Source organism: Taudactylus pleione, unplaced genomic scaffold, assembly GCF_031769625.1.
Source record: "Taudactylus pleione unplaced genomic scaffold, aTauple2 ptg000037l, whole genome shotgun sequence".
NCBI classification, from domain to species: Eukaryota; Metazoa; Chordata; class Amphibia; order Anura; family Myobatrachidae; genus Taudactylus; species Taudactylus pleione.
In genome coordinates, this window is record NW_028284439.1 from 6,369,645 (window position 1) to 6,385,210 (window position 15,566).

The 15,566-nt window shown below is 44.3% G+C and overlaps 1 protein-coding gene across 2 annotated transcripts in view; it reads right to left on the bottom strand.

Moving 5' to 3' along the window:
- ZBBX (zinc finger B-box domain containing) overlaps nt 1–15,566 on the bottom strand; it is a 224,708-nt gene that overhangs the window by 11,551 nt on the left and 197,591 nt on the right. For both annotated transcript variants that reach the window (XM_088452313.1, XM_088452312.1), the window contains exon 18: nt 2,718–2,951. In XM_088452313.1, the coding sequence (XP_088308439.1) occupies nt 2,718–2,951 (234 nt within the window). The remainder of the gene's footprint in view (nt 1–2,717; nt 2,952–15,566) is intronic.

Below are 15,566 nucleotides of genomic sequence, written 5' to 3' on the forward strand. Positions count from 1 at the left end.
CTTTTGCACAAACCATTATCATTGCATTTACCTGTATTAAAATTTAGCTTTGTAAATGTTAAAATGCTAACGATGTAAACCAATGCAGTCAGCAAACTAGGACACTTTCCAATATATTTTAAATGCTTCCAATAGTGCCAAAAGCATGATTGTTATGTAGATAGAGGTGCAGGAAAGGTGACAGAAAGCAATATATAAAAACAGCATTAACACATTACAAACACAGTGGTTTTCAGAGTAAGCCGTTGTTACCGTGACAAGTGTATGATCTGTACTATTCACATTGGAATCTGTGCATTTTCTTTTTCACACATTTTTCAGCAGTGTATAGAACAGTAGTAATAACATACTAAATCTGAATCTAATTTTTATACTTTACACTTCCACCCACATTAAATTTGAGAAAACGACGAATTTGAATACATTAAAAAAAATGAAAAAAAAAGTGCCATTGTTTAATTATAGTTGCAAAGTTTTATACATGACTAATACCAGGAAATCACACTGTGTGGAAGGAATGTGATTGTACAGTAATGGTTCTGCTCATTCCTTCCATGAAATGTGTCTGTATATATTAATAATGTTCATTTCAGGTACTTTCACTCTGGGGTTTATTAAAAATAATATTGTTCAATGAATATGACTGAACGTTTAGAGGAATCTGAAATCCTATAAAAGCTTTTTTTGAGCAGTCTCTTCAAAGTGCTACATAAAGAAGATATCTCAGTAAAGTGTACCAATGTCTGTCACATCATGGAGACGGACAATTTATGGGCTGGGCCATGGGCGTCACTACCATAGGGGCAGGCCCGCCAAGAGCCGCGGCGGGCACAGGTAACATGGGGCGTGGCCCAATCGCGGGAGGGGAGGCGTGGCCACGCCCCCTTCGGAAGAAATTAAAAAAATTTCAGCGCTCTAGCGAGGGGGGGGGGGGGTGGTGCTCTGAGCCCCCTCAGCCCGTGCCTCAGTGTGATCGCTCCCCCCCACAGGCACAGGAGACTCAGCAGCCATGAGCAGTCTCCCACTGCAGCTCAGCACACACTGTGTGCTGGGCTGCTGTGAGGGAGGGGGGGCGGCGTTGGACCTGGGCCCCCGCCGGGCCCCACAGGAAGCCCGCGCCCGGGTAATTTTTACCCGCTCCCCCCCTCTCGGCGCTCCTGCATAGGGGTCCAGAGCTGGGGGGGGGGGGGGACGACATTTTCCTTAGCTATGTTACATGTGTTATATACACTTTTCACCATTGGGTGGTACACAGGGGCCCTTACAAACTTTTGCCATGGGACCTTCAGATGCCTAGTTATGCCTCTGGCTGGACCAACTATCAGTCAGTGGTTTGAGAAACACCAAAGTAGAAGCACCTCATGCCTCAGTAATGTCTCTGGTTTCTGGTGAATTCTTCCAGAGCTCTCATGAGCACTCAATCACCATCAGTTCTACAAATCGTATGCACTTTGAAGTGAATTGCAGCAATAAGGAATCCTTAACATCGGGGGCAGACTGCATATATAATTTATAAATAAAAATGTCCCTGATTGAGATAGAGGAGGCTCACTAGGAAGAGGCATAGAGGCTCATGTAGAATTGGCCTTACGGTAATTTTATTTGAGTATAATACGCATTTCTATACTGCAGAAGTGCACCAAAATGACCTACACTTGAATGCAGATTTGGCCACATCTTACATGCAAAAGTCCTCCCTTTAAACTGACGTGGCTCACTAGTAGCAATTGTCTGGTGATCACAATATCTGTGCTGGCACCAACTTCCTGAAGACATCAATAGGCAAATTGCACCACTGCCAGGTTAAATGGGGGGACACACTGCAGGTTAAATGGGGGGACACACTGCAGACACAATGTGGATTCTATTCTGGGTGTAGGGTGTGCGGTGTGAGGACCCCTTTGACTGAGGTGTCCCCGCACACCCTGCACCAATTATAGATACATTCCTTCCTATCTCCCACATACTTGCCAGGACACACATGAGTAACCCTTGTTTAAAAGATATTAGTCTGCGCTTTTAAACAATGAGCTATCTTTGTAGTTACTGTCTTGTGATCACCAGCTAATGACTAAAACAGTACACAAAAAAAGATGGGGGGAGCTAATGCCCAATCATATGTCAAATAAAAATAAGGGTCCTCTCAGTTAATGCGGTAGGTTTTTGATTTTAGGAAATGGCATGGCTTGTTGAGCTTTGTGGTATGCATAAAAACAATTGGTTAAAAAATGATTTAACTTGTTAGAAGTAGCAAAAAAGAAAGTATTTTCTGAAAATAAAAGTCTTCTGGAAAAAAGAATGATTTGTGCGAGTACTGAAAAAAATGGTTGTTATAAGTATTGGAATGTGAAGCGCACAACAAAAGTAGAAAAATGGGCTCAGCACAAGAGTGAGAAAATCCTCAGCAGCAAAGGGGTTGAAACCGATCATTTTACTTACTTATCAGTTTAAACAGACATAAATTTATCATATCACAAATTATAATTTAGCAATACAATTTCAGAAATAAGTATCTGATGCAGTGGCTTAGTATAGTATGCCCTGCTGTTGAGGATCATTATGTCCAAACAGAATGTGGGTCACTGTGAACTGCTTCATCTAGAACAAAGAGACGATCCTTAGTGACAGAAGAAAAGATTCAGATGGACACAAAAACTGCATATTGTCTGTCACAAAAAAAACACCTTACAATGGGAAGACAGGTTGAGATCAAGTACCTGAGTGTAAAGCAATGAATTCTTTTTCCAAGACAACCAGCATTTCTTTATCATTTTCATCCTCTAAGAGGAGGTCATCTTTGTCTGTTGAGTCGATTAGTTCTATTTCGGAGATCTCTGAGGCTGCTCTAGACATTGGTCGTGTTGCTGCAGTATTAGGTCTTGAGGTGCTGTGATGGGACCCAGATATTCGGTGCATGGATTCTGCAGAATAAGGTCTCCCACAGCTGCTACCTAAAAGTACCAAATTAATTTTATTATTAATTTTATCTATTATTTTGTCTAATATAACGTAGCACTGAAAAAGTGAATTATTGTATGGCTATTGTCTATATGGTTCAATAGATGAGAGGATGAGATTCATACACATTTGTTTTCTATAACATTAATGGGTATATTCAACAAAAAACAAAACAACTGTTATTCACAAAACAAGTATCTCTTTAAATGTACCAAGTATCTACCGCAGCAGATATCTCCGATATCTTCCAATATCTACTGCAATCCCACTATTTCCTATTGCAGAAGCAGCCCCAGAAGCTTCCATGGGGGCTGCTAAACTGTCATATCTACCAAGCTCCAGAATGTGAAGCCTTCTGGAGCTTGGCCGTAGAAACTATCGCCATCTTCAGATTGTATTAGCATTAGTAGACTATGGGCTGCTGCATTGCATACTTTACTGGAGGGGGATTCTCAGGATCCCTCCCCGTCGGCACCCACTGACACATGCACAGACTAACAGTCGAGCAGGCATAGTACTCGTTCTGGTTCTGAAACTGGAAGCAAAGTTATAGCCGTTGCTTCTAACCCTTCATCGGGACAAGGCTTTTTCAGAAGCTCTGCCCCAGCATCCCAACATTGTTATATGTGGTTTCTGGTAAATATGCCCCAAGATGACATGTAACATGATATCAGCAGAGCACTCTGACAGGAGGAGCTACTTTACCTGGGACAAAACTTCACCGATAGGATCTGGTGATATATAGCCATGCCTTCTATTGCGGAGGGCAGGGCTTAGCAAATGTCTCTGGTGCCATTGTTTACACTGTGCAGCTGCTAGGGATGGCCATTGGTAGGTTTACCATCAATGGTCACCAATGATGGTACCATTGGTGAATTACATTGACAGTATGAAACCATCGGCTGTTAACCATCGATCCTTTCATCCACCGATATTCATCCCTGTTTTAATACTGGCTGGGCAATCAGGGAGTGGGGGCAGGACTTCATGGATTGTGTTGGGGGGTGGAGCTAAGCTCTGTGTGCTGGCACATGGAGGGGGAACATTTTTTAATTTGTGTACACAGGGCTTGATTCAGACCTGGTCGCAAGCGCTGTGCGCTCGCAACCGGGTGGATGGTGGGCCAGTGCGCATGCGCACGAAGGAGCCGGCTCCGTCGTGCATATGCACGAGACCCGGATAGCGACGGGCACTCCGTCGCTCCGGGTCTCGCAACAAAGGGGGCGTGCTGTCGATGTTGAGTGACAGCACGCCCTCTTTGGTGAGCGGGCCGGGAAAGTGGCTGCCCAAACAGAGGCGTTCCCATGTGAACGCCTCCGTTTGGGGGCGGCCCCACTGACATCATGAGTGATGTCAGTGGGAGAGATTTCGGCTCTGTTAGAGCCAAAATCTCTCTGGGGCTTGCGGCAACGAGACCCTACCACAAGGGTCTCGTCGCAAGCCTGATGGCCGCGATGGTCTTGACCATCGCGACCATCTTCCTGGCTGCTCGCTATAGCTGTGGGTGGTCACCCACAGCTATGCGAGCGGCCAGGAGGGCATCCTAACAAAAAAAAAAAGACCGGCCCTGATACAGAGCGAGCGCTCTGTCAGAGCGACCGGCTCTGAATCAGGCCCACAGTGTACAGCCTGACTGAGTCAGTGTACTATACTATGTAAGCAGCTGCAACACTGATTGGTGTCATCACGTTCTGTCAGCAGGGGGAGGAGTCAAGGAACAGGCACAGACACAGTCAACCATGATCTCAGTAGACCACAGTATATTGAATAGGATGGATTACAGCTACAGTATCTACACACTGCGACAGCTGACTTCCATTTCTTAAAAACATTAGTCATTCCCTGCCTAAATTTTCATCCAGAAATTTGACTGCAACAAACTTAGAATTGATAACATTCTATATGCAGACTTATTATATCATTGTGACTGAGTTAAACATCAAATTCAGCGGGTTTGTTAATATCATCAAGGCTGAAAAGTTATAATGTAAATATCAGACTGTCCCTCGGGAAATCCATGGGTGGCCCCATTACCTGAAGGCCCGTACCCTCCTCTAGTGGTCAAGTTCCATTCAGAGTAGCAACTATTAGGGATAAATTTACTAAAGTGAGAGTTTGGGAGAGTTTGCAAACTTTGGAGAGTTTAGTAATTTTTTCCCACTCTCAAATTTACTAAATGTCAAACTCGGGAGAGAGATCTCCTTTGCTACGGGAAAATACAGGAGAGTTAGCAAACTCTCTTCAATTCACCATCGGCAAAACTCGAGAACCTTTTCACTGGTGAAGATAGGTATCGGGAATTTACCAAGCAGAGAGTTTCTAAACTCTCATGAGAAGGAAAAACTCCCCTGTAAAAACTCGTGAAATAAATACACCTGCCTGTGATCTGAGATTTTGGCAGAAGCATACACAGATCACTGTGATCCATGTATGTTTCTGCCTGTAAATTGTGAAAAAAAGGTTCAAAGTTAAAAAAAAAAATTACATAGGGTCCCCCTCCTAAAGCTTAACCAGCCCCGCACTTACCAGCCAGTCCTGGTTTCTAAAATTATGGGGAACAAAATGAGTAGGGTTCCACCGTAATTTAGAAGCCAACACCAGGCTGCAAGGCCAGTCCTGGTTTTAAATATAGGGGGAAGAAATTGCGTAGGGTACCCTCTATATTTAAAACCAGGACTGGCCCTGCAGCCTGCTGTTGGTTTCTAAATTACGGTGGAATCCTACTCATTGTGTTCCCCGTAATTTTAGAAACCAGGACTGGCTGGCAAGTCCGGGGCTGGTTAAGCTTTAGGGGGAGGCCCTATGTCATTATTTTTTTTAACTTTTAACCCTGTTTTTACAGGCTAGAACACAAGCAGCCTTCACATATCTCACTGATATGTGCAAGCTGCTTGCTCGGGAGAGTTTTGCAGAGAGAAGACACTGCAATCATCTCCTGCAAAACCTGCTACTCGGGGGAGATATCTCGTTCTGCTTCACCATCGGACATCTCACTCTCAGCTAAACTCACTTCTTGGTAAATTTGAGTCTCAGGAGCCTCAAATCACCCGAGTTTTGGCGTAGCTAATCGAGATGAAATAAAAGCAAACTCTCCCAGACTTGATTCTTAGTAAATTTACCCCTTAGTGTGCTTCTATAGAAATAGACGAATCAGATACACCCCTGTACCCTCCTTGTGTTGGCTATGGGCTTTACCATAATGAACACAGGGCCTGATTCAGAGCCGCTCGTAAGCGGGCGCTCGTTCGCTATAAGCGATGTTCGCACAACTGCGCTTGCGTATGGGTCGTAATGTGCATACGCAAACCAGTCATTGCGGTCGGAAATCGTGCGCTCGCAAAACAGCGAGGGGCTACTAATTTGATTGACGGAATGTACCGTTTGTGGGTGGTAACAGGGGAAGGTGCTTGAAAACGGGGGAGTGGAGATCCGAACGCAGGCGTGCCTAACGGTGAAAAGGGCGTTTAATGGGAGTGCATAATTAGTAAAGGAGCGTCATCGACCACGTCACTTGGTTGTCTTTTAGCCTGAACTGCTCGCAGTGATATCGGTAGGAAAACTTACCACAAGCACTGCGAGCAGTTCAGATGCCTTTCGATGTACCCGATTAATCAAATAAATACCGGAGATGACGTGTGATGCGAACGGCAAAGGGGCGTCTTTACAAAATAGCAAGTGCATTTTTCGTTCGCTCGCTCAGACATAGAGGCGTCAACAAACCGCAATGAGCGAGCGCTCAATTTAAATAGCCGGCCCCTTTTTTGGAACGACCGTCCGCAAATAGCGTCCGGCTCTGAGTCAGGCCCACAGTTCCTGACAGTGATTGGAATGGCATCATAGTTATGCATTCGTTGACTAACATACAAATCAGTCATCCAAGAGATAAGAGCTTAAATAGTTGCATTTATTTTTACAATGACATGTATTTTGCCTTTACTAGACCTAATGCAATTCTCATTAAGTTTTAGAAACAGGCCGTTCATTACCAGGGTTCCCTATCACGTGTACAGTGTATTAAATGTAATCTATCATGGACTGGACATCTGTGCTGAGATGTCCTAGAAAAATGACGTTTTGCCTGTTTCTGAAATCTGAACTTGGTGGGACGACCAGAGTCAACACCGAAGCACTCATCTCGAGTATATATAGCATACTTACCGACTTTTCATATCTCCCCTCTGGCAGGGGCGGATCTAGACTTTTCTTTTAGGGGGGGGTTTAAGAATTAATCCTAACCCTTCCCTTATCTCCTTATTACTCCACCCACTTCGAGTCCTTACCTCTTCCATAAAACCCCCCAAATCACTGGTGCTCTATGTACGTCAGCATGCACAATTCAGAATAGTTCTTAAATCCTAGATTATAGAGCACCTTCTTGTCACTGGCCTACATTTAGTATAGAAATAACTATGTATTCAGGTTTACTATTGCTTATATCAGTGGTTCCCAAAGTTTTTGGAATCACGTCGCCCTAGAGTATCAGCATTTTTTCCATGACACCCCTGGGCCAAAAGTTTCTTGTTGAGCAATTCAGCAACAATTAAGTTATGAGGTGGTGGTGCGCAGGGCCGCGCTTCTTTTTGTCCACATATGTTTTGATTGGCAGCCACCAGCACTGACTTTGCCTATCACACGGAATATAAATTATTTTATTCGGTACTGGACCAGCTACCCGAGGCACCCAGTTTAGGAACCTCAGGCTTATATGCTATAGTTTGTACAGGACAGAAGACCACACCAGTGCCTATCTATGGTAATAAATAACAAGTTTACCACCAAAGCTTAAAAATGTTGCAGGAATCAGGGTTGTCTTAACAGCAGTGTGGGCCCTGGGCAAAGCAATGCATTGGGGCCCTTACCCACCCATTCACGGGAAAAAAAATGTACATTGTCAATAAAATTAAACCCTTCTGCATGCCCATCAGACCTCCCACACATGCAGAGAGACTCTGTCTGACTGGTCTGAAGCCGGCGGAAGAAGTGAAACTGGGACTGAGGGGAGTACTAGTCACCGGCAGGGGATGGGGTGGGGGAGGTTAGATCAAAACACAGTACACCAGCGGCCGGCTTATAAAACTATCACAAATTTACCAACTGGCCGCAGCTGCAGGGGGGCGGGTTGGCGGGCCCCTACAAGCTTTGGGCCCTTGGGCAACTGCCCAACAAGCCCAATGGAAGAGATGGCCCTGGCAGGAATCTTTTCTGCAATCACCAAAGCTGCACTAGTATGAGTCTCATCCAAATGGGCTTCCACAGTTGAACCTTTATAGTGTGTAGCAGCACAGCAAAACTGACACTATTCATTATATCTACAAATGGATGTCACCTGTGATTGTCAGCAGTGCAAAGGAGTAATGGTGCTGTATATTTAGAGCTGTTGAAAACTGCATTTCTAAGTAATAACTTGTTGTAAATCAAAAAGGAAAATACTAAAATCACAGCATGTGACTATTTAATAGTCAATTTAACACTTATTAAGTGGGATTTTTTGCATCTATTATAATAATTAATCTGAAATAACTAATAATGGCTGCTGCTACAACTACAAATTCCAGCATGCCATGTGAGCCACAGTTTGGGACTTGTTGTGCTTATGAGCTGCAAACAGTGTGAATTGTCCTGCTCTGATCACACTGGCTGCCCTATGCATTGCATACAGCTGTTTCAAGTGACCATACTGTATTTGCCTGTCAGCCCTCTGCAGTGCAAAAGCACATTACTCACTGTCAGATCTCTTCCTGCATGCAGTGATACATATGCAGTATACAGGAGCCGCTGGCTGCCACAATGTGGGTGTCCTAGCAGAGTGTCGGCTAGCTAATGAGCAGCTCAGCACTCGATAGGTTCAGACTGCAGCAGACCGTTTAATCAATCTGTGATTTGTGATCACGGCAAAGTATTGACAGACACAAGGGACATGATTGCAGCTACACAGTGCTACAGGGGGCGATCGCCCCAATCGCCCTCCCCCCCTGGATCCGCCACTGCTTTCTGGGAGAAGCCAGGAGAGGAGACGCAGCTGGCCATGTCGGGGGGACCGGGCTCCAATGTCATTAGGCCAGCCCCTCTCACACTAAACCGCCGCAAATCACAAGACGGCTAGGAGGGGGTGGGGCCAAATGACGCATTTTTGCATCATTTAGCCCTGCCCCTCCATATGAAGTCACGATTCCCAGCAATTATATATCTCATCCTGCCCACTTCACTAGGAAGTGGGTGGGATGCGGGAGATCCGTACACTCTTTCAGGAGTGCAGTGGACTACCCAAAAATTCGAGAGCCTCCCGCAACTTCCAGGAGAGTAGGTAACTATGATATATAGTCAGGATCACCATCATGAGCTTAATTATTATAATGAACATGTTACATTACACTGCATTACTAGGACTATGGTGTAATCTCTACAGTGTATCGCGGTTATCAATATCATACATTATTATGCATCAGTATTTACTATATAGATTTATAAAGGGGTCCAGACCAAGGCTCTGTGTTGGCTTGCCACACCCCCTCTGTTGACTGACCACCCCCTTTAAGCAGGGGCCCCTTCTACTGCCATTCCCGGTGGGCCCTTCATGGGACTGATTTAATTAAGTGCAATGCTGAATGCAGATTCCTGATTATCGGGAATCTGAATGTGCGCAGGACCTGTTCCTGTTCTATATGTGCCTCCCCTTAAAAAGTGGGAGGCACATATAGAAGCCGTTGTAATTCCAACACCATTCACCTGATTTGGATGTAATTACCCTCAAATTAAATCTGAAAGTCTGCAGCTAAAGCACATCTTGTTTGTTTAATTTCAAAGCCATTGTGGTGGTGAATAGAGGCCAAAATATACAAATTCTGTCAATGTCCCAATATTTATGTACCTGACTGTGTGTATATATATATATATATATATATATATATATATATATATACACGCACACACACAATCTTGATGGGCGGCACACTCGTTGCATACAGCACAATCGGCGGTGCCCTCCGCTGGATGCCCCCGTCTGGAGTCCCAAATGTAAATAAGCATCACCAATGTATTGATGGTTTAATTCATCGTCATCTATAAATAAAACATATTTGCTTATAGATTTGCTTATAACAATAATAAAAAAAAAATATGTGTCTTCTAGATACAAGTGTGGATAAGTATAGTGCTACAGAACGATACTGTACTTAGCAGTCATTACATGACAAAAAACATGTCAGGATTGTCTAGAAGACACAAACCTTTATGGTATGCCATTATACAATTTTTAATATGCACTACATCTTATTAGATGTTAAATAAGTTTTGTTGACATAAATGAATTAGGATGACTTTTTGGGATCGTGATTCCTTTAATGTACAATTCAGCAAAAAACATTAGAGCTCTAGAAGTATTTTATATTGCATTTAGTAATTAGTTTGGCAGCAATATCTAGAAATAGGAGTTGTTGATATAACATATCCAAGACTACTGCATCATATGTCACCTTCCTTTACGGCAAATGTACTGTACTGTTCACTGCAACTCCTTTGAACATAGGGAATGTTGGTTCCAAAATATTGCAATAATTTGTTAAGCTGGCCACCGCTTCACTGTCATTCCCATCTAGCCAGTCCCTACACTGATTCTCAGATAAAGGAACTTGATCTGCCATCTTGGGCTCAAGCTTGCATACATTTTAAACATGAAACTGTGTCCTGCCTTAAAGAGACAGGACCACACCCAGGGCTATCAGTTAATAAGCACCTGGAAATGGCAGATCAAGTTCCTTTATCTAAGAATCAGTGTAGGGACTGGCTAGATGGGAATGACCGTGAAGCGGTGGCCAGCTTAACAAATTATTGCAATATTTTGGAACCAACATTCCCTATGTTCAAAGGAGTTGCAGTTTGAAAAGCATGTGAGTGCCGAGTTTGTATGATATTTTTTATGTAGATGGTGTGGTCACATACCAAGGGCACCCCAGATGGTTGAGTGCCGTGGATTGAGCCTGTCGTTTATTTAAATTTTGTGGTCACACTTGCTAGGGCACCCTGTTTTTCAAATGTAAGACAAACTTTTTTCTTTTTCCAGGTGCTTATTAACTGATAGCCCTGGGTGTGGTCCTGTCTCTTTAAGGCAGGACCCAGTTTCATGTTTAAAATGTATGCAAGCTTGAGCCCAAGATGGCAGATCAAGTTCCTTTATCTGAGAATCAGTGTAGGGACTGGCTAGATGGGAATGACCGTGAAGCGGTGGCCAGCTTAACAAATTATTGCAATATTTTGGAACCAACATTCCCTATGTTCAAAGAAGTTGCAGTTTGAAAAGCATGTGAGTGTCGAGTTTGTATGATATATATATATATATATATATATATACACACATATATATGTAATCTCTGACTAAATTTCAGGGCACAGAACTGTATATAAGTAGCACTCCACACCAAAGAAGTCAACTTGCTCACTTCCTTCAAGAAACTCAACAGTGGCCACAAGAGAGCCATGATCTCCTATGACTATAAGAGTGATCGGCAACAGCAGGATAGTTTTGACCGACTGCGAGCTGCTTTTGCGGAGGAAGCACCGCCCTGATCCACTGTGTTTGAGTGGTTTGCAGAATTTTAGCGCGTAAGATGAGGAGTGCTGCGGCCGACCTGTATCCGCCATCACCCCGGACAACGTTTCTGCCATGCGGGCCACAGTTGAGGTGGATGCAAGTGGCCCAGTTAGAGAAGGAGATAGACATCTCATCGGGATCAGTCCGCTCAATAATCCACACAAAGCTTGGATTGAGCAAGGTTTCTGCACCCTGGGTGCTCCTTTAGCTGGCTCGAGAGCAGAAAGAAGCTCGGGTGACTTGGTGTCGCGACATGCTGGCCAGGTTTGATGGCATTTGCTTAAACTCTTTCTGGGAGATCATCAGTGGTGTTGAATCCTGGATCTCCAGTTTTGATCCCGAGACCAGACAACAATCGGCCCAGTAGACCCCAGTTGGAGGTGAGCCACCATAGAAGTACCGATGTAAGAGCAGCATGGCCAAGCAGATGGTGGCTGTTTCTGTGGCCAAGACTGGTCATGTAGCTACCGTAAAACTCATGCAGCAGCGCACCATCACAGAGGACTGGTACACCAACCAATGCCTGACGCAAGCGCTGGATGCCATTTCCAGGCGCCATCCAAGAACTCGTGCTCAAGGTGCCTTTCTCCATCACCACAACGCAGCTGTCCACAAGTCCAGGTAAGTGGTGGATTTTCTGGCCCAGGAATACATCCAGGAGCTTGGTTATCTGCCATTCAGTTGAGACCTGGTCCCCTGCGACTTCTTTGTGTTCCCAGAAATCAAGCGCAAGATGCACAGGATACATTTTGAGTCACCTAAAGCTGCAGTAGACGGTCATCCAGCATGTAGAAGACATGTCTGCTTTGAACTGGTCCAGCTGCTGCATGCGCATGCAACTTTCCAAATACTTCTCTGGCGAATACTTTTTGTGCATCTATTATATATATATATATATATATATATATTTATGTCTTAGAATATATTTTAAGTCTCATATTTATATTATGTGTTATATTTGTTGTTACATGTATTAGTGGATCCAGGGGAGGGATGTGTAGTTGTCTGTGAATGTGGGGGAGGTTAGGGTATGCCCTTATATACATCAGTATACCAGGCCCCTAAATTTCTGTTGCTGGCCCTGCTTCCAACAATAAGTGTAATCGGATGGTTCATGTGTCCAGGATCCCTGCATTTCCTCACTGTTATCCGGCCATAGCAGTGGTGCAGACAGTGAAAAGTGTGGGGGCCAAAGACGGGATCCGGTCTATAGATCTACAGTAAAAAGGTCGACAATGTCTAGATAGACACCAGATGTTAGACAGTCAATAGGTTGACAGGGACAAAAGGTTAACACTCTAAAGTTCGACATGTAAGAAGGTCGACAGACAGTGTTGGACTGGGGCACGGAGAGCCTACCAGAAAAATGCAATGGTAGAGGCCCAAGCTTAAGGGGTGTGACCTGCCTCCAGGGGAGGTGCGGCCAGCCACCACAGAGGCTTGGCCAACCATTACAGAGTGCATGGTCTGGGTCCATTTATAAATATGCATAGCAAATAATTATAGTGTATTCATAATAATGTATCAGATTGATAACTACAATGCATTCTAGTGAATACACCATAATCCTGGGCTGTATAATGTAACATATGCACAGTCTGGAACTAGACCTCTAGAAGAGGGGGTGGGCCCTCAGGCAGTGAGGCCCACTGGGGATTTCCCCTGTTCCTCTGTGGGCCAGTCCAACCCTGTCGACAGGTACAAATGGTCAACAGGGTCAAGAGGTCGACACAGAAATGGTTGACCCTTTATTTTTGCTTTTTTAGGGTCAGGTACTTACCCCGATGGCTAGGCACTTACCCCGATGGTTAGGCACCAGGAGGGAGGGTTAGGCACTAGAAGAGACGATTAGGGTCAGGCACCTACCCCGAAGGTTAGGCACCAGGAGGTAAGTCGACCATTTTTGTGTCGACCTTGTTACACGCTGACCTTTAGTGTGTCGTCCTTTTGTCCCTGTCGATCTATTGACTGTCTAACATCTGGTGTCCATCTAGACATTGTCGACTTTTTTTACTGTAGATCTTTCAATCCACACCCTCCTAGACATGGAAAACATGCTCTTTTGCTAGTCAGTATCATGGTGGAGGTGGAGAATAATTGTTGTTTTTTATCAAGAAAAACATAAATGGTGTTCTTCTTTAATAAGTGGCTACTACGCACAAACAAATATAGTGTGCAGCTAAGGCTGACTGCCCACTGGTGTTGTCATATGGTAGTAACTTGCACTTGAAGTGAAGTGAGTGTGGGTTAATGCAGAACTCATTTTGCATCAAGCAATCCCAGTAGCTCCCTTATGCAATGAAAAATGCAGGTAAAAATATGAATTTGGCACCAGTGAGTTATATATGTAAAATACGCAAGTGAGCTAAGGGCCTGATTCAGAGCCACTCGTAAGCGGCAGCTCGTTCGCTCCGAGCGATGTTTGGCCAACTGCGCATGCGTACGGATCGTTATACGCATGCGCGAACCAGTCAGTGCGGTCGAAATTCATGTGCTCGCAAAATAGCGAATGCCTGCTAATTTGAGTGACAGAATGAGGCGTATGTGGGTGGTAACAGGGGAAGGTGCTTGAAAACGGGGAGTGGAAATCAGAACGCAGGCGTGCTTAAAGGTCAAAACGGGCGTTTTATGGGTGTGCATAATTAAAACAGCAGCATCATTAACCACGTCACTGGGTTATTTTATAGCCAGAACTGCTCGCAAAATTGTGGTAGCAAAAACCGACCACAAGAATAGCGAGCAGTTCATACCCTGTTCGATGTACTTGATTAATCTAATAAATAGCGGACATGACGTAGGATGCGAGCGGCCAGGGGGTGTAGTTTCCCAAAAAACGACTGCAAGTTTTGTTCGCTCGTTCAGACCTAGAGGCGTGAACAGACCGCAAACAGCGAACGGTTCATTTGAATAGCCACCCCTATTTTCAGGACGAGCGAGCGCTAATTGCGTCCGGCTCTGAATGAGGGCCTAAATTCCTGCGTGAAACTACTAATTTGCTACAGATGCAGGTTGCATCCTTGTATATAACATCATTACGTACATGGGGCCTGATTCTGCAGAGGATGCAGAATGTAGTATTCTCGCAGATTCTCGATTATCGGGAATTTGTGCATGTCTAGGAACTGTTATGCACATGTGCAGAAAGGGTCCTGAGAGTTTGCCTGCAGGCCCTCCTATGCCTCTAAAAAACAAGACTATTAGATCAATGCAACCTGCGCCCTACAGACCGCAGCTTAGTCCACTATTAGGAGCACCACACCTTCAAATCAAGTACAACAAACAATAGAGTGATCCAAAAAAGCGTGATCCCCTGGTAATGTGTAAATGGGTATCCGTCGTGATAATGGTTTCACTTGAAACAGAAGAAAAGATGTACAGCAAGTTATGCCTTCAATACAGGAACACTTCTGATTTTTCTGGAGTCTTTCTTATGAGACTCACCTCAAAATAATATAATGCATTCACATAAAGGTATCTTTCTTTCACCATCAATAGCTATGATGATCTAGATCTCACGTTTCACACTTGAAACCCCTTGAAAAGAGCACTCACCTGGGATCAGATATCTATGTTCCCATAAAAATTTCTTTGTTAGTGTTGGTGGATTTTCATGTTCAGATGCATTTCACATAAGAATGATCAAAAAGTGCTTTCCACCAGCAGATCATAAAAACATTAAATTTAATAGCAAAAAATGAAAGATTATAAACAGCTTAAAAAACAGACATCCATAAAAAGGTGAAAAGAAGAAAATATTTTCCTATTTGGGACACCTGCCACTACTCACGGGTAGGTGGATAGGGGTGTCACAAAGGATATAAAACAGAATCCCCAAAATTTTAAGTATTTTGGATACCGGCCAACCTGCGTAAACTGAAGCTTACTCAGCTGGCCAGTGCCTCACAATATCGCGACTGATAGTCGCAATGGTGATCCCAGGCTGCATCCTCGGTCGCAGCTCTGGGATCGCAGATGCTGACAGGAGGCGTCTCTTCACTTCAGACGCCTCCTGCAGTATTTG